Here is a 24,110-nt window from a genome sequence, read left to right on the forward strand (position 1 = left end):
CATTAACTTATATATTAATATTACTTGAATTTTTAAGGATTATTTTTGTGGTGGCTTAAAGGAGCCCACTCAACTTACTGTCATGAGAACTTTAAATGTGAGTTTGGCTCTTAAAATGTTTTCCTTTCTAAGTGGATACTGGAAAAGTCAATGCTACTTTTTTTCAGTTTCTGGCTTCAACTCATGATATTAATAAATATGTGTCATTTTCATTAATACAGTACTTTAGATTTTATAAAGCCTTTTCACATAAAATATAGTATTTGATCCTTAAAACAACCGATGAGGTGGGTACTATTATTAAGTGAAAGACACGAGACTAGAATTCGGTGTCCTTTCCCCATCACTTATTCCTTTTATCACACCATCCTTGCATATTTAAAAAATTTAAAAAGTCATACTTAAATGACATGAAAAGAACTCCTATCTTGTAAATTTGTCTACTTTGATCATTTTCATGTGTTAGAAGAAACAATTTGCCTTTGGTTCCTAAGCAATATGATTTTATCCCAGACAAGTTTTGCAAAGAGAAAACAAAATAGCACATTCTTATAAGATACTAAATACTAGAAGGCATGAAGGGCATTCGGGTGAAAAAAGTATGTAAAAGCAAGAATTTACTACAAAATTGTTTAAGAATTTATTAATTTACTACATTTTATTACATTATTACTTTTCTTATAATTTGGGAAACTAAAGGTATTTAATAGATTTTCTTCCCTTCTGAAGTCATGCTGAAAACTCCAACCTCCCCTTTGTGCCCACACCCCGTATGTAAGTTCCTCTTGGACTACAGCCAGCTGGAAGCACAATCCACAGAAAGCTCCAGAGGAGACAAAGCAGAAAAAGCAGTGAAAGACAAGAGAGTAAAACAGGAGTGGGTTATGCGTGGTGGTCTCCTAGTTGGCAAGTGTCAAATGCATGTTGCTTACACAATGCACAAAACTTCTGCCACTGTCTTTGGCTCAACTTGCTGCCATCAATTTGAAAATAAAACCAAAAAAAGCATATTGTGGGTGACAGTAGGGAGGGTAGACTTAATTACTGAAACATATTACATGGACTCTCAAAGGAAGGTCCTAGTTTAAATAACATAATTGCTGCTTCTCCAATATGACCTTAGAAACAGAAGGGAAGGATTGAGAACCATTGTATAAAAACTGAAATAGGATAGTAGCATAGACAGGGGAGAAAGGGACAGTAGCCATAACTATGAGAGCAAAAGTCAATTCTCTGCATATTTTTTCCAGATCCACTCCAAAGTTTCAGTCCTTGGATTTTTAGCAACTTTCCTTATACAAATACCTTTTTCACAAACCTCTCATTCTATTGCCATAAGTCTGATACACTGTGATTTTTCAATGTATCTGTTTGACCACGTGAAATATAATTTTCACTTACAAGGTAAGTTCTGGGAATGTAGTATACAGCATGAAGACTATAATTAAAAAGAAAAACAATGAGAAATTTTGTACTGATTGGCTCTTTCTGGGTTAATGAGGCAATTATATACATCTAAGAATCCAAACTCTATCCAGCAGTCTGGGCCAGTGCTTCCCAGATGTACAAAGGAGCTGGGAAGGTGGGTTGGTATTCCAGACCTCTTCACTTGTACTTCATATGACCTACTTCACTTGTACCTCTTGACAGCTGATAAACGTTCTGATTCGTGTTGAGTCTCTCGACAAAAAACATTCTTTGTGTTTCTCACTGAAGCATAAACTAATCAGTGGATAATGTTGAAGACAACCAGCCAAGCATTATAAGCATAATTTTGTAAAGGAATTACAAATGTATACAATAAAGAGCCTAAAGGATGGAACGAAATAAAAGCACGTGGGTTGTTGCCAGTTGAATGGACCAGGCTAAGAACAAAAGATATTTAAAAAGGAGGAATTTCAGAGCAAACTTTTAGAACTAGAGTGACATGAACACTGAATTAAATTATAAAAGTGATAAAATGACAGCTACTCTAAATTAAGAATGACTAAACAAAAATATCATCACATAGGAAAAGTGTGAAATGTATATGTTTGATTCATTAGTAAATCACACTTTCTTATTCTGAGTTGCGATATGACAGTTTCTGAAATAATTATAAACATTTGTCTTGATTGTTAAAAATTATTTGAAAAATATTCACATATTAAAATATATATTTTCTACAAAGTGATTATAATGCATTATATATAATTTTACTACAATATTTTTCTTGACCTTCAAAGTTAAAACTTGTTTTGCTTTTTTAATTTATGAAAATTAATTTAATAGCTTGTATTTAAATTTCAAAATAATAAAATAATCCTAGGAAGAATAAACTTTTTTTCACTGTGTAACCAGAATAATGTAAAAACTTCAAATGCCAATGATTATTCTCTCAGAAAATATAAGTTATTTTCTTCAAGGTCAATTACATATTACAGACTATGCAGCTGTTCAGATGATCAAGATTTTCCAGGGATCTTGAGTCAATAAATATTCTTTCTCATGCTATGAATGCTGTGTCAGCTCGTGTGGTTACCTAAACAAGACATAAACAGTTTTCATCTTTCAGAAAACTGACATTAACTGATCCAATTACAAATGCAACTGCCATCTTTGCATTCTAATCCAAGATTAAAAGGTAAATAACCTTAATTTTCCAATTTCTTAATTTCAGAGGGATATGAAGTTGTTACTGCATATGGTGACTGCAGCCATGAAATTAAAAGATGCTTGCTCCTTGGAAGAAAAACTATGACAAACCTAGACAGTGTGTTAAAAAACAGAGACATTACTTTGCCAAAAAAGTCCGTACAGTCAAAGCTATAGTTTTTCCAGTAGTCATGTACAGATGTGAGAGCTGAACCATAATGAAGGCTAAGTGCCGAAGAATGGATGCTTTCAAATTGTGGTGTTGGATAGTTGAAAGTCCCTTGGACAGCAAGGAAATCAAACCAGTCGATCCTAAAGGAAATCAGTCCTGAATATTCATTGCAAGGACTGATGCTAAAGCTACAGCTCCAATACTTAGGCCACCTGCTGTGAACAGCCCACTCACGGGAAAAGACCCTGATGCTGGGAAAGCTTGAATGCAAAAGGATAAGAGGACAGCAGAGGATGCGATGGTTAGATAGCATCACGGATGCAACGGATATGAATTTGAGCAAACTCTGGAAAATAGTGAAGGACAGGGAAACCTGGAGTACTGCAGTCCATGGGATCACAAAGCATCAGACACAACCTAGAGACTGAACAACAACAACATAAAGTGTCTAACAGTATCCCAGATATAGTGTGGCTAGAGAAAAAAATCTTTAATTTTCTTCTACTATTGGACTTATTAATTATTTCCTTTATAAATAATAATGTGCTATGCTATGCTATGCTAAGTCACTTCAGTCGTGTCCGACTCTGTGCGACCCCATAGACGGCAGCCCACCAGGCTCCCCCGTCCCTGGGATTCTCCAGGCAAGAACACTGGAGTGGGTTGCCATTTCCTTCTCCAATGCATGAAAGTGAAAAGTGAAAGTGAAGTCACTCAGTCGTGTCTGACTCTTAGCGACCCCATGGACTGCAGCCTACCAGGCTCCTCCGTCCATGGGATTTTCCAGGCAAGAGTACTGGAGTGGGGTGTCATTGCCTTCTCCGATAAATAATAATAGAAATATGTATTATTCTTAATAAAGCTTTGAATATATTCTAGTATTGCTATTACTAAAATGTGATCGCTTATTGCTATGTCCTGAATGTTTATGTACCCCCAAAATTCTTATGGTAAAATACTAATTGCTAAAGATGATGGTATTAGAATGGGGGCCTTTGGGAGGTGCTAGGTCATCATGGTAGATTCTTCATGAACAGGATTAGTGCCTGCATAAAAGAAGCTCCAGAGAGAACCCAACTCCTTCCATCAGACACAAGCAAGAAAGTGCTGGCTACAAATGAGGAACGATGCTGCCACTTTGATCTTGGACTTCCCACCCTCCAGAACTGTGGTAAATAAATTTCTGCCATTTATAAGCTACCCAGTCTGTGATATTTTGTTACACCAGCCTGAACAAACTAGTAAATTTGAATAATGTAATCACAGAGGGAAAAATTAGGTGCTATGGACATTTTCATATGAACTGTATGAAGAGAAATGGTAATAATTAGGATACTGCAATTACTTACAACTGATGTTAAAGCATTTGAAGGTGAAGTGATTTTTCTCTCTGAATATGTTATTCATAGGATTGTGTGCCAAACATATAAATTATGACAGCTTCAAAAAAAAAAAAAATTACTCATCCCAAAAGCTAAAGTGAAAAGACCAAAATAAAAAGAATGGAATATTTTACCTCATTCTTCTTTTTTTTAAAAGGCAATTCTGAATCTACAAGTTTATAATAAAAAGGAGATGGAAAAATAATATATGTAGGTGATATATTAAATAATAATATATTAAATAAATATATTAAGAATGGATATATTAAATAAATATGTAGGTGATATTATTAAAAAATCTGTGGTAAAAGTCACATAATTAAAACAAACCGTTTTAACCATATTTAACTGTACAGTTCAGTGGCACCTGGAGAAGGAAACAGCAACCCACTCCAGTACTCTTGCCTGGAGAATCCCATGGATGGAAGAGCCTGGCAGGCTACAATCCATGGGGTTGCAAAGAGTCGGACATGACTGAGCAACTTCACTTCCCTTTCACTTTCAGTGGCACTAAGTACATTTATATTGCTGTGCAACTCTCACCATCATCCATCTCTTAATTTTTCCCTTTCCTAAATCAAAATTCTGACCCCACTAAACACTAAGTCTTCATACCCCCTCTCCATCTCCCAACCCTCATAGACATATTTGACTTAGAACTTGTATTTATTTAATGGGTTCTCAATAATATCACAAACAATTGACTATTTCTGGCTAGTCCATAACTGTTGCACTGATAGGATCTGAAGAGCCAGTCTATAAGGTTGATTATCCTAAATGAATGATGTTTCTACTAGAACAATATCAAAGTTGATATGGTCTTGATCAAGTACTTAGCATCAAAACCCAGAGTTTTATCAGTGTATCATAGAAACATCTGTACATCTGCATAAATTAAGAATATACAAAAATATCCATAAGCATACCACACACAGTGATTGTACTAAAGGCCTTAATTCATATCTATAGTATCTATATTACAACCTAATTAGCAAGTTTACCTTTAATTCACCAATACTTATTGTACACCAGGCACTTTTAAGTGCTATAATAAATGCTAATATATACAAAATGTCTTCCATTTAAAAGACTGAATGAAATCAAATAATAAAATGAGACATATTCAGATAACTACATAGTGCCAAAGACAACTTAGAAGGACATTGATAGGAAAAGTATAATAAGTAACTAGAAAAATCAATAAAGGCATTACGGATTAGGGATATTAATCTAAAATTAATATACTACTTATCAACAAATTTAATTGCATGTGTAATGACTGATACTTATGACTCTCCTTCTTACAATATATAAGGATTGAGAATGATTTGTATGCCCCCATTTTCCTAAATAGATTAATGACTTCCTTTTCTTACTAACTGTCCTTGTAGCATGCAATGATGATAGCTTTAATTCCATTCACAATGTTCCATAAATGTTGAGATCTTTAACTCCCAAAAAGCCATTAAAATTTTTATGTATTTGAAAGTCTTATTTAAGATTTCAGGATTAAGAGGAGAAATTTCTTAAATCAGATCTTCCAATGATCTTTCATTTGCTCTTAATTTTGAGCCTGAACAACCTTCATGCCACAAAACGGAAATGTGAAAGTGCATATACTAAACAAGCCCAGGAAAACAATTTTCCCTAGTGGATAGTAGAGGTGGGATATTTTAAAACGGATTCTTTAAACAGTAATTTTGTACTTTCTCACCTTCTATGTGAGTGAGAAGGTGAGCTCCTTCTCACCACTATCGCTATCCTCAATTCTAGAAATTAGCCAGGGAGGCATGTATACAATTAACAGTGTCAATTTGTACACTGGGATACAGAAATTCTTGTGGCCTTTTTTAATCCTTTTAACTTTTGATATCAATGGTCACAACCCAAATCAAGCATGCCCCCACCCATCCTGAATTTTAAGATGGTCAAAATGGTTAAATCTGTTGCATTGATAAGATTAGGTTAATGTCTCCCAATCTGGAACTATAAAATCCTCAAGGGCTGTCTGTTTCATCTTTGCATTTTCAAAGTAAAGTTCTGAAAACAAAGTATTAAGTTTTCAATAAACATTTATTGAAAGAAACTGTGAATGAATTGATGAATGGATGAATGAATATAGAAAATGCTAACAAAGGTGAAAACAGTAGGCCCCAGAAGAAAAGTGAATGCAGAGTTAAGTGCTTGGCTATTTAATACAGGGTTTTATTAGTCTTAGATTAATCAACTATTGTCAATAATATTTAAATTCTAGATTTCAACATATAAAATAGAATGAAAAGAATTAGAATACAACATGAAATGCTGATGATATGCAAGTCACTACTTTTTTCCTCAACTGTAAGTCTGATCCATTCTTCACAGAAGAAGTTCTACAGTTCTTGTTTTTACTATGCTATTCACAGTTTCTACACAAAAGCAGCAGGATGCCAAACTGCAAATGAGAGGAATTACACTGTGTCAGAATAAAAGTGGCCATAAGTGAACACTGTCAGGATCATTCAGCACAAATAGTTGAGGGCAACTCTGTGCACATTTGCTGAGTAATCTAAAACTAACACAACTTTCCAAACCAGCTTTTACTGTAATAAAAACAAGAATTTCCAAATATAGTAGGATTCCCAAACCTGGAGTCAAGTATTTTAGATATATACAAGGCTTTTCAGTCAGGAAGAGAACACATCTCAGAAGACAAAACTTGTGGTTAGAATGAATTTTTCAATTCCAAGATGATTTCCTCTTTCTGAACCATAGTGACAAACTCAGTGTGAGGCATAATTTGACTTTATGACCATCAAATGCCTGAAAACAAAAAGGAGGGACAAGGTAAGCAGGAAATCTCAGTTAATTGAAAGAACTGAGATACAATATTCTGTTTGGGAAGATGATAATAGTGCCCCTGATCCAATGTCTGAGTCTACATCATCTAGACACATGGACGGACTATTCCCAGGTCCCTTTTGTGGCTAGTTGGGGCCAGGTGATCAGATTTGCTCAATGAATTGTGAGAGGAAATGAAGTCTTTCACAAGGAAAACATTTATTACTGGGACGAGGCCTCCAGAGATCTCTCTTCACCACAGTGACAGGCAATGTTTGCAATGGCTGCTGCTTCAACAGCCTGAATAGAGGACGAGACACTTAATGGAACTCCAGCACCTTCCACAATGAACATGTAGCCTGAGGAAGAAATAAATCTATATTATAAAGTCACTTGGATGTGGAGGGTATTTTTGCTCTTTATGTAGCCCTTTCTCATACACTCAGGCACTTTACTTTCTCTAGTGCTTCTAGGTGCTATATATTGTTTAACACACACAAATTTATCCTCACATTAATCCTTTTTTCAGAGAAGGGTGATCTGGTAAATATTTGGAGTTAGACTTCACTGTGTAAAGTTTCTGGAAAAAACCAAGACTGATCCTTATATTTAATCATTTACACACCATAATCTGGAGGGAAAGCTTTGAAAAATAAAGAGCCTATTTCTAGAAAGATTATTTTTAAATGTTTGGACCATCCTAAGGGAAGAATCAAGAAAGTTACTCAGAGGAAAATTAAGGGAAGTCTCTATTTAAATCAGTTTGAAGAATTATAATAAATTTGAATGTCTATCAAATTGTTACAGATAAGCTTGATTTCTTGTAATAAATGGAAGCAAAGTCCAATTTCTTCTGACTCATTGATGTTCAAAGAGTTAACACATCCTGCCCTTTCCCTTTCATACTGTATATACCCAAACTGTACAAAAACACTAGCATTCTGGCCTCTTTCACCTATTACCAATTAGGAAATATTTTTCATCATTCAGAGGAACATCAGCATCTTAAAAATAGAGGCATACCCACCAGTAGAATTAAACCTTCTTGAAATACATGAAGTACTCTAGCACTTTCTAAGTATAAATACCTTCTTTTGTGACAAAGTTCCTTTTTGGATATTTCTCATCTGATACTGTCCATCAACATATCAAGAAATATTACCACATTTTAAATCCAGAGTAAGTACTAAATTTTGTTTCTTTTTTGCATCCCTTACAGACAATTGTAGTCTAGACTTAGAGCAAGCATAGGTTGCCTTACAAGTGTTAACTTCATTATACAGAAATAACACAATAAAGATGAAAAATTAAATTTAAATCTATCCCATTCCCCTCAAAGCATGCAGAATTTGTATTTAAGAGAGCAAGGATCCAAATCTAAATTCTATCTCTGCCACTTACTATGTTTCTGAGCAAGTTGCTTATCTTCTTACTGCCTTAGTTTCCTCTTTTGAAAAATGTGTTCAATAACAAATTCACTCAATTCGTAATATTGTGAGAATGGAATGTGATAATATATGTGAAGCATTAAGAGTAGTCCCTTCATTGAAATAAGTATTAAAAATACATGTTACTACTATTTTTCTAAAAGGAAAGAATAACTGAGCTACGGATGCATTCTCAAATACATAGAATCGCCTCAATTATTTTGGAAGAAGAATATAGAAAATGTATGCTATTTTTCACACATAAAGCTATCATTTCCTAAATATATGTCACTTGTTTCACATATAGCTAAAATTACCTTTAAAAAAAAATCCTAGCATTCCTTCCTTATAATGCTATGCTATGCTAAGTCACTTCAGTCGTGTCTGACTCTGTGTGACCCCAGAGACGGCAGCCCACCAGGCTCCCCTGTCCCTGGGATTCTCCAGGCAAGAACACTGGAGTGGGTTGCCATTTTCTTCTCCAATGCATGAAAGTGAAAAGAGAAAGTGAAGTCATTCAGTCGTGTCCGACTCCTAGTGACCCCATGGACTGCAGCCCACCAGGCTCCTCCATCCATGGGATTTTCCAGACAAGTGTACTGGAGTGGGGTGCCATTGCCTTCTCTGTCCTTATAATGCTAGGAGTTAAATAATACAATTTATGCAAGTTAAATTAACTATTAAACTATAAAGATTGAGACATTGCAAAGTCCTAATAAATAGAGTCATAAAGTAATTTTGATACATATTTCATGTGCAAATTCTAGTGTGTCAGTATTTAGTTCAACAAATCTTACCTGTGAATTCAGTGAATAAGCACAATGGTTTAAACTAGTTTTTGTCCAATCTTCACAGCTTTTCCCCTATCATGACAATGGTGTAATTCTGACATCTAGTGGACAATCTACATCACTGCAGGTACACTTTTTGAAAATTTATAAAAACACCTCAAATAAAATAACAAAATCTTATTTTTACATTTGGCATTTAAAATTTTAAATCTTGAAATCATATCTGAGAAGAATAATGATTTTGTGGTGTTACAAGGACATTTATATAAATGCATCAATAGCACTAAAAACATGATATAAAAAGAATACATAAAAGGCCCAACTTTGGGCAATGGTAATAAACAGTGCACACTTATTAATATAAACTCATCTCTACAAAGGGATAATATAAATCTGGTGAGGAAAAATGTTTTGCAATAATTCACTGGCCATACATCTTAATGTTGCATCAATTGGAAATCTATTTTAACATGTTCTTGTCTTTAGACAAAAAAATCAATTGCAATATTACAATAATAATATAATATTTTCAATGCAAATGACAGAAAGATGCAATATAAAATAATGTAATGTATCTATATACACAAACATAAATACACACATAATCATTTTTTAGCATAACAGTAACAAGAAACCCATTACTGTCGTTTTATAGATACTGATCTGTAAAATCTGGCCAAGCCTGGCCTCATGGCTAGAACCTCTACTTCAAGGACAATGGCTTTGCTATCACTCAAGGTTGTCTCAGTAACTTACTGTTTCTTCACATTGGAATCCTCAATGATGCCCTAATATTTTCATTTGAAACATAATTATCTAAAATGTATACAGATATAAGTGATTTAGTTTTGAGCATTTTTCTCATATATCCATCAGTAAGTAGGTAGATAGATCTTTTTTAAACAAACACTGTTAAACACTAGAAATAAAAACACCGCTGAGAACGGACACGTTTGTGACAAAGGGAGCAAAGTGAGTGCAAAAGGCAAGCCCATCCCAGAATCTGTGAGACCTTAGGCCTCACAGACCTTCTGGGCTGCAGTTCACTTGTCATCTTTTTCCACCCTAGCTGTATCCCGTGTTATGAGGGAGCTAATACAACTACCTCTAAGACATTTCAGCTCACAAGTCCAGGTTCGCACCCTACCCTCCTACACACATCCCATTTCCACCCTCATGTGCAGGCTTCTAGTTTATGCCAGGAATCTGGAGTCTCAGTCACACAGAATGTGTTAAAGCTTTGGACGGGCATATCACCTTGACCCCCAAAGATCTTAACCCTATGTGGAAGGGGAACTATATTAGGAAAGGGCAAAGTAGAATCCACTAAAGCATCTGAGAGTAGCACTGGCATAGGTGTGCTTTAAACAGGATATTTTTTAGGTGGCTAGACGGTGAAGAAATACTGTGAAATGATGACATCAGAGGGTGTCGTGATCAGCATATTTCTTAGCTTGCATATCACAGGGTCTTGTTCTAGAATAAAAATATCATATTTTCCATGGAAGTAAGGGAGACAGGTTTTAGGGGTCGCTATCCTGCTGTTGCTTCTATTTGTCCTAAGAGTCTCAAGTGAAAACTTATCCTCTCTGACTTATAACAACAACCATGCAGACCAAGTTTCCCTTCAAAACACAGACTCTTCAATAAGTGGTGCTGGGAAAACTGGAAAGATATATGTAGAAGAATGAAATTAAAACATTTGCTAACACCACATACAAAAATAAACTCAAAATTGATTAAAGACCTACATGTAAGACCAGATACTATAAAACTCCTAGAGTAAAATAGGCAGAGTACTCTTTGACACACATTACAGAAATATCTTTTTAGATCTGCCTCCTAGAGTAATGGAAATAAAAACGAACATAAACAAATGGAACCTGCTGCTAAGTCGCTTCAGTCATGTCCGACTCTGTGCGACCCCAGAGATGACAGCCCACCAGGCTCCCCCGTCCCTGGGATTCTCCAGGCAAGAACACTGGAGTGGGTTGCCATTTCCTTCTCCAATGCGTGAAAGTGAAGTTGCTCAGTCGTGTCCAACTCTTAGCGACCCCATGGACTGCAGCCTACCAGGCTCCTCTGTCCATGGGATTTTCCAGGCAAGAGTACTGGAGTTGGGTGCCATTGCCTTCTCCAATGGAACCTAATTAAATTTAAAAACTTTTGCACAGCCAGTGTTTTGCACAGTCAGTTGTGTCCAACTCTTTGCAACCCCATGGACTGTCCATGGAATTCTCCAGCCAAGAATACTGGGATGGGTTACCATTCCCTTCTTCAGGGGATCTCCCCGATCCAGGGATCGAACCCAAGTCTCCTGTATTGCAGGCAGATTCTTCACCCTCTGAGCCACCAGGGAAGGAAACCATAGACAAAACGAAAAAGCAACCTACAGACTGGGAAAAAATATTTGCATATGATGATATGGACAAGGGATCATTTTCCCAAACATACAAAGAGTTCATACGGATGGCCAAGAGGCACATAAAAAGATGCTCAACATCACTAATTATTAGAGAAACACATATCAAAACCACAATGAAATATCATCACATACTGGTCAGAATGGCCATCATTAAAAAGTCTACAAATAGTAATTTCCAGAGAAGGTGTGGAGAAAAGGAAAGCCTCTTACACTGTAGGTGGGAATGTAAGCTGGTATAGTCACTATGGAAAATTATATGGAGGTTCCTCAGAAAATTAAAGCTAGAAATACCACATGACACAGCAATTCCACTCCCGGGCATATATCCAGAGAAAATTTCAATTTAATAAGATACATGCAAGCCATGCTGCTATGAACAGCACTATTTTTTTTTTTTTAATTTTTTTTTAATTTTTTTTATTTTTTAATTTTATTTTATTTTTAAACTTTACATAACTGTATTAGTTTTGCCAAATATCAAAATGAATCCGCCACAGGTATACATGTGTTCCCCATCCTGAACCCTCCTCCCTCCTCCCTCCCCATTCCATCCTTCTGGGTCGTCCCAGTGCACCAGCCCCAAGCATCCAGTATCGTGCATCGAACCTGGACTGGCAACTCGTTTCGAACAGCACTATTTATGATAGCCAAGACATGGAAGCAACCTAAAGTTTTTCCATTGACAGATAAATGAATAAAGAAGATGTGGTGTGTGTGTTTGTGTGTGCTCATACATACATGTACTAGAATATTACTCAGCCATAAAAAATTAAATAATGCCATTTGCAGCAATATGGATATACCTTGGGATTATCATGTTAAGTGAATGAAGTAAGTCAGATAGAGAAAGACAAATATCATATGATATCACTTATATGTATAATCTAAAAAAATGACATAAATGAACTTATTTACAAAACAGAAAAGGACCCAAAGACACAGAATACAAACTTATGGTTACCAAAGGAGAAAGTGGTAGAGAGGAGGTAAATTAGGCATTCTGGATTAACATATTCCCAATACTATATGTAAAGTGTATAAATAAGGATCTACTGTATAGTACAATAAACTATATTCAATATGTTGTAATAATCTATAATGGAAAAAATCTGAAAAAGTATATATATGTGTATATGTGTATGTATATATTTATTTTGTAAATTAACTATATTTCAATTTTTAAAAATGGTTTTAAAAAAGAAACACAACAAAAATATGAGATGCCTATTTTTCAGTCTGTTTTCATTTTGCAAGAGGCATGAACATGCCAGTAATATATGGATTATTTTATTATACACAAGCATAGGTATATACTTACCATGCTGTTCATTTTTGAAGATGATGAACTTGCTCTTTGCTTCCTTAGACTATTAACTTCTTCTACATTTCCATCTTTTGGTTTCAAAATCATCCTGCTACTCCCTGCAGTTCCTTCTGATGAGGATCGCAGTCGCCTCTCTATAAATCTTCCTTCACGGTATGGACTGAGGCTACTGGCAAGAACTATTTAAACATAAATAAATAAAAATTAATATAAATGCTTAAATGTAATTTTTATAAAAGTTCCACTGAAAGCAAAAGGGAAACTCTTAGTGCCATTCAATAATTCTCAATCACAGAAAACTTTTTGAATTAGTAGTGGTAGTTTACTTAACTATGTAAATCACTTTGCAGCCCCCATATTTTGGAGTCATCCTTGACTTCTTCATACCTCACATAAATCGTATTAACAAATCCTGTCCTTATCACTTCAAATCATATACAGAATCTGATCATTCCTCACTATCTCCCCCACTAACATGCTGGCACAAACTCCATTAGTGCTTGCCTTGCTTACTGCAATACTTCTAAACAGTCTCTGGCCTCTCCCTAGTCCCACCTGCTTCTCCCTGATCAATACACAATCTATTTTCTACATGATAATCAGAATGATACACTTAAGTGAGACTGATCATGATAATTCCTCTAGTCAGAAAGCTGGTATGATTCCAATGGGCTACTGAGTTCCTCATGATATGACCTTACTCTCCTCATTGGTCACTTGTTAATCATATCTATCATATCTATACCCTCATCTTCGACTACCCCCAACTCCTGGACCTCTCACTGTTTCTAGAACATTGTAGGTGTGCTCCAGCCTCAGATCTTTACCCCATAGCCTTTGCTCTGATACACTTTTCTCGAATGTCTCAATGGCTTACTCCCTAATTTTTTCCAATATGTTATTTTGAGTAATACCTATTCACTATACTTAAAAAGGAAAACTAAAACAAGAAACTATCAGAAAAAGAAATTAAGAAAGAAAACACTTACATCTACAATTGCATCAAAAGAATAAAATACCTAGGAGTAAATTTAACCCAGGAGGTGAAAAACATATACACTGAAAACTATAAAAGACACTGATGAAAGAAAATGATGAAAATAAAAATAGAGTTGTTTTATGTTCACAAATTGGAAGAATTGATATTTTTAAAAAGGCTGTACTACCCAAAGGGACCTATAGATTTGATGTAATTCCCTATCAAAAATCATGATGACATTTTTCACAATCCTAAAATTTGTATGGAACCACAGATGACTCCAGATAGCCAAAGCAATCTTGAGAAAGAAAAACAAAGCTGGAGACATTACAAGTCCTGATTTAAAACTATGTTACAAAGCTATAGTAATCAAAACAGTATGGTATTGGCATAGAAACAGACAGCTTAATGGAACAGAAGAGCAAAGAAATAAGCCATTCATATATGACAACTAACTTTGGACAAACAGTCCAATCATATATAATGAGGAAAAGACAGTCTCTTCAACAGAAAATGTTGGGGAAAGTAAACAGTCATGTGCAAAAAAGATGAAACTGGAATCTTACACCATACACCAAAATCAATTCAAAACTTATTAATGACTTGAAAATTAAAACCAGAAACTATAAACCTCCTAGATGTAAACATGGGAATAAGCTCTTTGACATTGATCTTGATAATGATGCTTTGGACTACATATCAAAAATAAACAAAATAAAAGCAAAACAAACAAGTAGGAATATTTCAAACAAAAAAGTTTCTGCACAGAAAAGCAAATAATCAAGAAAAAAAGAAAAAGAAACAAAGATAACTAACTGGATGGGAGAAAATATGTGCAAATCATATATCCTATAAGGGGTTAATAGCCAAATATACAAGAAAATCATATAACTCAATAACAACAAAAAAATAGGCAAAGGACATAAGTAAACATAAGTATTTTTTTTTCCAAATAAGACATACAAATGACCAAAAGGTACATGAAGAAAAGAGCTCAACATTCTTAATCATCTGTGAAATGCAAATCAAAACCACAATGAGATGTTACCTCATTTTTGTTAAGATGGCTATTATCAAAGAGTCAAAACAAGAACAAGTGTTTTTGAGGCTGTGGAAAAAAGGGAACCCTCGTGCATTGTTGGTGGGAATATAAACTGGTGCAGTCACTCTGGAAAACAGTATGGAGGTTCTTCAAGAAAGTAAAAATTGAACTCCCATATGAGCCAGCAACCTTACTTCTGGTGATCTACCTACAGTCAACAAAATCATTACCACAAAGAGATCTCTGTACTCCCACATTCACAGCAGCATTATGCACAATATGATCAATACCGCATGGTGTCACTTATATATGGAATCTTTCTGAGTTGAACTCACAGAAACAGCATAAAAGTGGCTGTCGGGGGTTAGGAAGTGGGAGAAACAGTGAAAGACTGGCAAAAGAGTACAAACTTTCAATTATAAGATAAAGATCTGAGGAGCTTAATAACTTGAGGGAGGGGATCCTTTCACAGTGTACACATATATCAAAAAATCACTTTGTTCACTTTAAACACATAATTTATTTGTCAATTATACCTCAATAAAGCTTAAAAAAAAAAAAGCAAACTACAATCCCACTCCCCACATCCTAATCTTTTATTCTGCTTTAAACCCATTCTCAGCAGTTATCACCATCTGACATTTATTTATTTCTATGTTAACTGTCTGAGTATTCCCACTGCAAAGTAAGCTTCATGAAGGGAGGAGTTTGTTTTGTTCATTTCTATATCCTTAATGCCAAAAAAACAGTATCAAAACAAATATCTATAAATGAATGAAACTGATTTGTTCAGGCTCATCTATGGGTTTAAAGACTTTTGGCTAGTACCTAATTAAGCCAACATATGCCTGTTCTTTTTAGAAAATTTTTACTCTAATAAATAAAGGTTAAATTGCCAGAAAGCTAACATCTCATTAACAATTCTGATATGAATGTACACCTAACACATTCATATATTTGTTAAATACTTTTTTAAACATATTGCATAATAAATACAGAATAAGTCTAGTGTTATGAAATTAAGCAACTCTTTCTTCTACAAAATACATTTGTTTAAATGTCTGTAAGAGCTTTAAACTTCCAAATTATAAAATCTTGATGAACAGCAGATGAATATCTACCATTGATGCAAATGAAAGGTAGTATGAAACCAACTTTTCCTTTTTTACATTACCAGCTTATTTGCCTATCTCTTTCTATTTTACAAGCTATAGGTAATATGAATAATCACCTATGTCCAGGAACAGGCATCATGGTGTCAAATTCAGTGAAATTAACTTAATGTATTAAATGGCTTGGAATTAGGATCTCAGTTACCAGATTAATAGCCGGCAAGATAATTGTTGGTCATTACCTAGTTTCCATTGAGATAATATTTACTTTATACAGTTTGACATTGAGGCAACCCATCATTTCTAAATAAGAATTAACCAGGGTAATTATACTTTTACCCTTTTGCATGTTATTTCTTTTAAGAACTGCCTACGTTCCAATCTGAGGTCCACCATTTGCTAAGAGTATGATTTCATAAAGTTATTTAACTTAATCCTAAACTTTGTTACTAAATTCCACATAAATTTTTGGTTAGTATTAAATAAAACAATGCATGGAAACTGCTTATCACATTTTGAGGCACTTCAGTATCATCATCATTATCATTCTTATAATTATATTATAGTTAAAGAATGAAGCAAGTATCACCAAAAATACAAATAAGGCTACCCAGATCAAAAATTGAAAAAAGCAAGAAGATGTGTAAAAATTATCTTGTAAATGTGAAAAAATATTAAAACAATTGGAAAATTAATTCATGACTTTAAAACTTTAGAATTGCTATATTCATGGATAGACTAGTTAAACAAGTCAGATAAGCTTATAATTCTTGATATTATATAATACATAACTTCATTGATCACAAATTTTATTTAACATTTTCATATTATTCCTAATGTTTTCAAAAGAGGCTAGGTCATGTTATGTACTACAACCTAGTCACTAAGAGGACTGATCTTTGGGTTTAAATAGTTTAATCTGGCTATGCCACTAGCCAGTTGTATAATCCCTCAGTCTCAGTTTTCTTATGAGTAAAATGGGGAACATACTAGTTAGTACCTATCTCATAGGAATTATATCATAAACAATTACTCATGAACTTAGTGGCTTTGGACACATTACTTAACCTATCTGTGCTCCCAATTATCTTGCCTGTACAATGAGTTACAATAATAGTAATGACTTCAATCACCTCCAGAGTCAATAAATTAATGTCTCCAAAGAAACAGAAGAGTAAATGGGACATATTGTTGAGAGAACAGTAAATGGGACTTACTGTTGAAAGAACTATTAGTGTGAAAGAAAGTGAAAATGAAGTCGCTCAGTCTTGTCTGACTCTTTACGACCCCACAGATTGTAGCCCACGGAATTTTCCAGGCAAGAGTATTGGAGTGGGTTGCCATTTCCTTCTCCAGGGGATCTTCCTGACCCAGGGATCAAAGCCAGGTCTCCAGCATTGCAGGCAGAGGCTTTACCTCTGTGCTACCAGGGGAGCCCTATTAACGTGAATAGTAGCAGCAAAGCAGCAGCAGTAGTGGTAGTAGCAGTAATCACGGTGGAGAAAAAAGAATAAAAAATAATGAACACAGCCCATCAACAATTTTCTTAAACTGAATTTTATACTGAAAAACAAAGTTTTTCTGTTAAATAACAGACTGCATTAAATCAACCTTCCCTTTCACTTTTTTGTGCCAAAACATGGATCCTATTTAATAATAAAAAGCTTTGCTAAAATACAAAATAAAATGTATACAAATTTATTTTATAATGGTTATTATTTAACTAAGATATACCAATATTCCATCATGAACTATAAAAGATACTCATTATTTTAGATAAAGCCATATTGTAAATAGAATTAATTTCCTTCCACTTTCTTCTGAGGCTCAGAATCTGAATAGCACAACTAAGGAAAATAGTAATATGGCTGAATTACATTTCAGCATGATACAAATGAAGTAAGTTTAAGTACAGAAATGATTTAAAGCAAATTATAAATAGGAAAGAATATTAGAGAGTGAAAACTAAGGAAAACATAGTTCCCATTCATGAGATGGAATAAGAAAACTGACTATAAGGAAAATTATAATTCATATCATTTATTATACAGAGAAAATCAGCATACCTTTGGCAGGATTTGCATCATATCCATATGAAGTTTTGTTTAAAACATGATGATCACCAGAAGAGGGTATTATCCTTGAATCTGAAATAGGATGGATCCCTTTCACACGTTCAGCTATTGCTTTATGGTGCTCATAAAAGCCAAATTTCCTTGGGGAGCTTGTTGCCAACATTGTTTCACCATTTTGTATTACTATATGATCTTCTCTTGTATCTGTTGAGAGGTGAGTCTCTGAGTCACTCCCATTCATAACAGGTAGTTCAGCGATTTGCAATAACACTTCCTTCTGATTAGCAGCAGAGGTTTCCGGTAAAGAATTAGATTCCGTGCTACATCGACCTTCTAATCTGTATTTTCCAGGAGACACAATTGCACAGGGAACGGCTCCCCTAAGGTCTCTTATGGTCTTTGTAACAGCAGCAGGATTAGGAGAAATCTGAGAGGTAGAATCATTGTGGCCAAGGTTGTCACAGTGGGATGCCATACTTCCACTTTTAGGAAATGCATCCGTTTCAGACACAGAATCTTCAGTCAAGGCTAAGAACTCTGAAGGTGTCTGAGCTGTAGTAAGATCAGCAGAAAGCAATGGAGATTGTAAAGAGCTACCTGCCCGTTCTGTTACATCCACAGAACAAGATGGAGAACCTCTTACTAATACAGGTTCCCGTTCTTGGTACTGTGTAATTTCCAATGAGAATTCAGATTGTTGTACCAATGAAATAGATTGGCTCTGTGGAACTGGCTTAGACAATTTATAGTGAGATGAGAAAGATTTAGTAAGAAGCTTCTTTGTTGACTGCTTAACAGAACGGCGAGTTTGTTCTTCTGTGAACCCAGAATCATCCCCCTCACTTTTCCCAGAACTTAGGCAATTTATGAAGACATTCTTGTTAGTCGAGTGTTCCTTTTCCCTTTCAAAATCCTCTGTCAAAGACCTTGTTATCTTCTTATTTCGGGAACTGCTAAAACCAACAGAATGTCTTCCCCTGGCTTTAGTATGTTCTTCCAAACTCAGTTTTTGCATACTGCTCTGACCAGGTTGAGCACCATTTGAAATACTAAGGTTCTGGTTCGTAGGTTCTTGCTTAGGTTCACTCCCCTTCTTATGATGAAAGCTGATGGATGGAGTACGGAAGAGGCTTCTGCGTTTACCTGTACTACCTGAGCTTGAGTTAGTGCTGGAAGGAGAGGAACTGTGGACACCGACCGTATTACTGGAGGAGGGTGAAGAAGGAAGAGAATCGTGTTTTCTGCTAATACTCCTTCTGAATATTGGCAACCGGGAGACCAGAGTAGATCGTCTTGATCCGGAGTCCCCCATTGGGACTCCAAGGCTTGTGCTGCGATAGCTAACTTAGTAACCTGAGAAAAGTTAAAACAAACAGAATAAATTACAAGAATTCAATTATAAACATGACATTTTAAAAACAAAATACTGTCTTCTCATTCATGACACAAAATTTGTGCTACACTAAAATAATAAATATTATACTTCTGATACTTAAGGAATTCTCTGAATCTCTATGTAGCAAAATATCCAATAATTTGTAGGGAAATTTTAAACGTAAAGATGACCAAGAATAATTAAAGTCTATTCAAAAGAGTACTGTATTAGAAGACTTAAGAACATTATTCAAGACCAAGGCAACGGCACCCCACTCAAGTACTCTTGCCTAGAAAATCCCATGGACACAGGAGCCTGGTAGGCTGCAGTCCTTGGAGTCACTAAGAGTCGGACACGACTAAGCAACTTCACTTTCACTTTTCACTTTCATGCATTGGAGAAGGAAATGGCAACCCACTCCAGTATTCTTGCCTGGAGAATCCCAGGGACGGGGGAGCCCGGTGGGCTGCCATCTATGGGGTTGCGCAGAGTCGGACACGACTGAAGCAACTTAGCAGCAGCAGCAGCCTTACTACTCATACTGGTTCTGTGATTTGGTAAATTGTTTAATCTTAACTTTTTATGTTTCTTTATTTAGATTTAGTAGGCATGTGACAGGCATGATCACTGTCTTCTGAGTAAAATCCCCCACCACTGTCTGTTGGCCAGCACGAGATGAACCATGGGACTCAACAAGTAACTGACCCAAGCTTAACAGAATCACAGACCAGACTAAGGCATGACCTGATCCTAGAATCTCCACTCAAAGAAAAACCAACCGAGACATATTCTTCCTCTTGGAATTTGATTTAGGGAGTTTACAGATAATCAGTCCACTGGCAGAGGAAAGTAAACCACATCACAAAGGATAGAGAGAAGAGTTATACAAAAGATAAAGTTATAAGGAAACCACTGTTGAGTTAAAGAAAAGATGAATTTTTGAAAGTTAATTCAACTGGTAATGCTGAGTGAGCCTACATACAGAGAAAAGTAGAAACTCAGAAAATGTATAAACAAGAGTAATGTCAGAGTACTGATGATGAAGACAAGAAAGAAGAGGAAGAAAAGGTGGCCACTGCAGTTTATTAACTGTCATGCACCAAATACTTGAAATAGATTATCTTTTTTTAATGCTTATAACTAGAGAAGTAGCTCTTACTCTGGTCACTTTACAACTGAAAGGTAAATTGCCTACATCACTCAAAGCAGAACTAGAAAGCGAAGCCGTCTCTAACCACAGGGTCAGTTAATAATCAGCATGATATACACTGCTTTCATGAAAGTAAAAAGCCAAGAGCTTATGCTGCAGAAGGCCCATATGTCCCTATTCAGAAATTCCAAGTTGTATGGTAGATCTTTCCCTTACAGTGACTACTATTTTTCTTCACTACTATTTTTCTTTCCCTTTCATAATGTGACATTATTTGGTTTCTACTTTGTTTTGTTTTGCTGTGATTCTGAATTTCAGTTAATTCCTTAACGATAATGTGCACACCCCCGCTTTGTCAATTTGAATCATATTGTTTCACTTTGCTGTTTATTGCAACCAAAACTAACAATAACAAATACTACATAAAATGACAAGCCCTCCACTTTATCATCCTTACAGATATGGAACTGATCAAGTATACACTTTCATGGCCTTGAAGAAGAGTATGAAAAAAACAGAAAATATGTTCTCTGTCAGATATGCATTCTTAAATACTTGATATCTTGTTCTGCTGCTGCTGCTGCTACGTTGATTCAGTCGTGTCCGACTCTGTGCGACCCCATAGACGGCAGCCCACCAGGCTCCCCCGTCTTTGGGATTCTCCAGGCAAGAACACTGGAGTGGGTTGCCATTTCCTTCTCCAATGCATGGAAGTGAAAAGTGAAAGTGAAGTCGCTCAGTCATGTCAGACTCTTCGCGACCCCGTGGACTGCAGCCTATCAGGCTCCTCCATCCATGGGATTTTCCAGGCAAGAGTACTGGAGTGGGGTGCCATCGCCTCTCTGATATCTTGTTCTAAATTATATAAAATCAATTTGCCCTCCATGATTTTTATCAGATGGTCTTTAACTGCACTCACTAAATGTGAATTTAACTCAAACTATGTGCAAACTGCTTCTAAAACATTTAAGTATTCTTGCAAGACTTTGACTGAAGAAAGTTTAAAATACAAAGACATTTTCATTTGCGAGGTCTTCAACAAATTAAAACTATCTCATTTTCCTCTCAGCTTATATATTCTGAAATGGATGCAAAAATAATATAATTTTCTTACATTTTCACAGTTAATAATGATGTAATGAATACCATTCTCAGCTGTGTTTTTTTATTTATATGCAAGATTTATTTCCATTCAATGCCCAGTGAATAACTTTGCTCTAATTAGAGCATTATCAGCCATAACGATTTGCAGCTGGTGGTGAACCTAGGGCTTTCAATGCTTTAATGTCAAGATATTTACCATTATGTCTCAAATATATTCAGAATTCATATATATTAAAATGTTTCTTAATCTCTTTTCAATAATTCTTGCAGCTCTATCAGCAATTAAAAGAGTGAATAAATACCATATCTCTTAGGCAAGTATTCAAATGATTTATATAATAATGAAAAACTTTCAGAAAAAAAGAATTACAACAAATACACCTCTTTCTAAACCCTTAATGAAAATAACCAGACTTCCATTTACTATATATATATGCTACTAATAGATCTACTATTAATATAAATATTGACTATATTCTTTGCAGCCAAAGATGGAGAAGCTCTATACAGTCAACAAAAACAAGACCAGGAGCTGACTGTGGCTCAGATCATGAACTCCTTATTGCCAAATTCAGACTTAAATTGAAGAAAGTAGGGAAAACCACTAGACCATTTAGGTCTGACCTAAATCAAATCCCTTATGATTATATAGTGGAAGTGGGAAATAGATTTAAGGGACTAGACCTGATAGATAGAGTGCCTGATGAACTATGGATGGAGGTTCATAACATTGTATAGGAGACAGGGATCAAGACCATCCCTAAGAAAAAGAAATGCAAAAAAGCAAAATGGCTGTCTGAGGAGGCCTTACAAATAGCTGTGAAAAGAAGAAAGGCGAAAAGCAAAGGAGAAAAGGAAAGATATAAGCATCTGAATGCAGAGTTCCAAAGAATAGCAAGGAGAGATAAGAAAGCCTTCCTCAGTGATCAATGCAAAGAAATCGAGGAAAACAACAGAATGGGAAAGACTAGAGATCTCCTCAAGAAAATTAGAGATATCAAGGGAACATTTCAAGCAAAGATGGGCTCGATAAAGGACAGAAATGGTATGGACCTAACAGAACCAGAAGATATTAAGAAGAGGTGGCAAGTATACCCAGAAGAACTGTACAAAAAATCTCTTCACAACCAAGATAATCACGATGGTGTGATCACTGACCTAGAGCCAGACATCCTGGCATGTGAAGTCAAGTGGGCCTTAGAAAGCACCACCATGAACAAAGCTAGTGGAGGTGATGGAATTCCAGTTGAGCTACTTCAAGTCCTGGAAGATGATGCTGTGAAAGTGTTGCACTCAATATGCCAGCAAATTTGGAAAACTCAGCAGTGGCCACAGGACTGGAAAAGGTCAGTTTTCATTCCAATTCCAAAGAAAGGCAATGCCAAAGAATGCTCAAGCTACCACACAGTTGCACTCATCTCACACGCTAGTAAAGTAATGCTCAAAATTCTCCAAGCCAGGCTTCAGCAATATGTGAACCGTGAACTTCCAGATGTTCAAGCTGGTTTTAGAAAAGGCAGAGGAACCAGAGATCAAATTGCCAACATCTGCTGGATCATCGAAAAAGCAAGAGAGTTCCAGAAAAACATCTATTTCTGCTTTATTGACTATGCCAAAGCCTTTGGCTGTGTGGATCACAATAAACTGTGGAAAATTCTTCAAGAGATGGGATTACCAGACCACCTGACCTCCCTCTTGAGAAACCTGTATGCAGGTCTGGAAGCAACAGTTAGAACTGGACATGTAATAACAGACTGGCTTCAAATAGGAAAAGGAGTACATCAAGGCTGTATATTGTCACCCTGCTTATTAAACTTATATGCAGAGTACATCATGACAAACGCTGGGCTGGAAGAAGCACAAGCTGGAATCAAGATTGCCGGGAGAAATATCAATAACCTCAGATATGCAGATGACACCACCGTTATGGCAGAAAGTGAAGAAGAACTAAAAAGCCTCTTGATGAAAATGAAAGTGGAGAGTGAAAAAGCTGGCTTAAAGCTCAACCTTCAGAAAACGAAGATCATGGCATCCGGTCCCATCACTTCAAGGGAAATAGATGGGGAAATAGTGAAAACAGTGTCAGACTTTATTTTGGGGGGCTCCAAAATCACTGCAGATGGTGATTTCAGCCATGAAATTAAAAGATGCTTACTCCTTGGAAGGAAAGTTATGACCAACCTAGATAGCATATTCAAAAGCAGAGACATTACTTTGCCAACAAAGGTCCATCTAGTCAAGGCTATGGTTTTTCCAGTGGTCATGTATGGATGTGAGAGTTGGACTGTGAAGAAAGCT

General features: G+C 35.7%; 1 protein-coding gene across 25 annotated transcripts in view; it reads right to left on the reverse strand.

Annotated features, from left to right (window-relative positions):
• CCSER1 (coiled-coil serine rich protein 1) overlaps positions 1–24,110 on the reverse strand; it is a 1,462,911-nt gene that overhangs the window by 1,272,390 nt on the left and 166,411 nt on the right. For all 25 annotated transcript variants that reach the window (XM_025290710.2, XM_025290711.2, XM_044946320.1 and 22 more), the window contains exons 2-3: positions 18,175–19,536; positions 12,970–13,154 (exon numbers count right to left, since the gene is read on the reverse strand). In XM_025290710.2, coding sequence (XP_025146495.2) covers positions 12,970–13,154; positions 18,175–19,495 — 1,506 coding nt within the window. In that variant the 5' untranslated portion in view covers positions 19,496–19,536. The remainder of the gene's footprint in view (positions 1–12,969; positions 13,155–18,174; positions 19,537–24,110) is intronic.

This window comes from Bubalus bubalis, chromosome 7, assembly GCF_019923935.1.
Source record: "Bubalus bubalis isolate 160015118507 breed Murrah chromosome 7, NDDB_SH_1, whole genome shotgun sequence".
Classification (NCBI taxonomy): domain Eukaryota; kingdom Metazoa; phylum Chordata; class Mammalia; order Artiodactyla; family Bovidae; genus Bubalus; species Bubalus bubalis.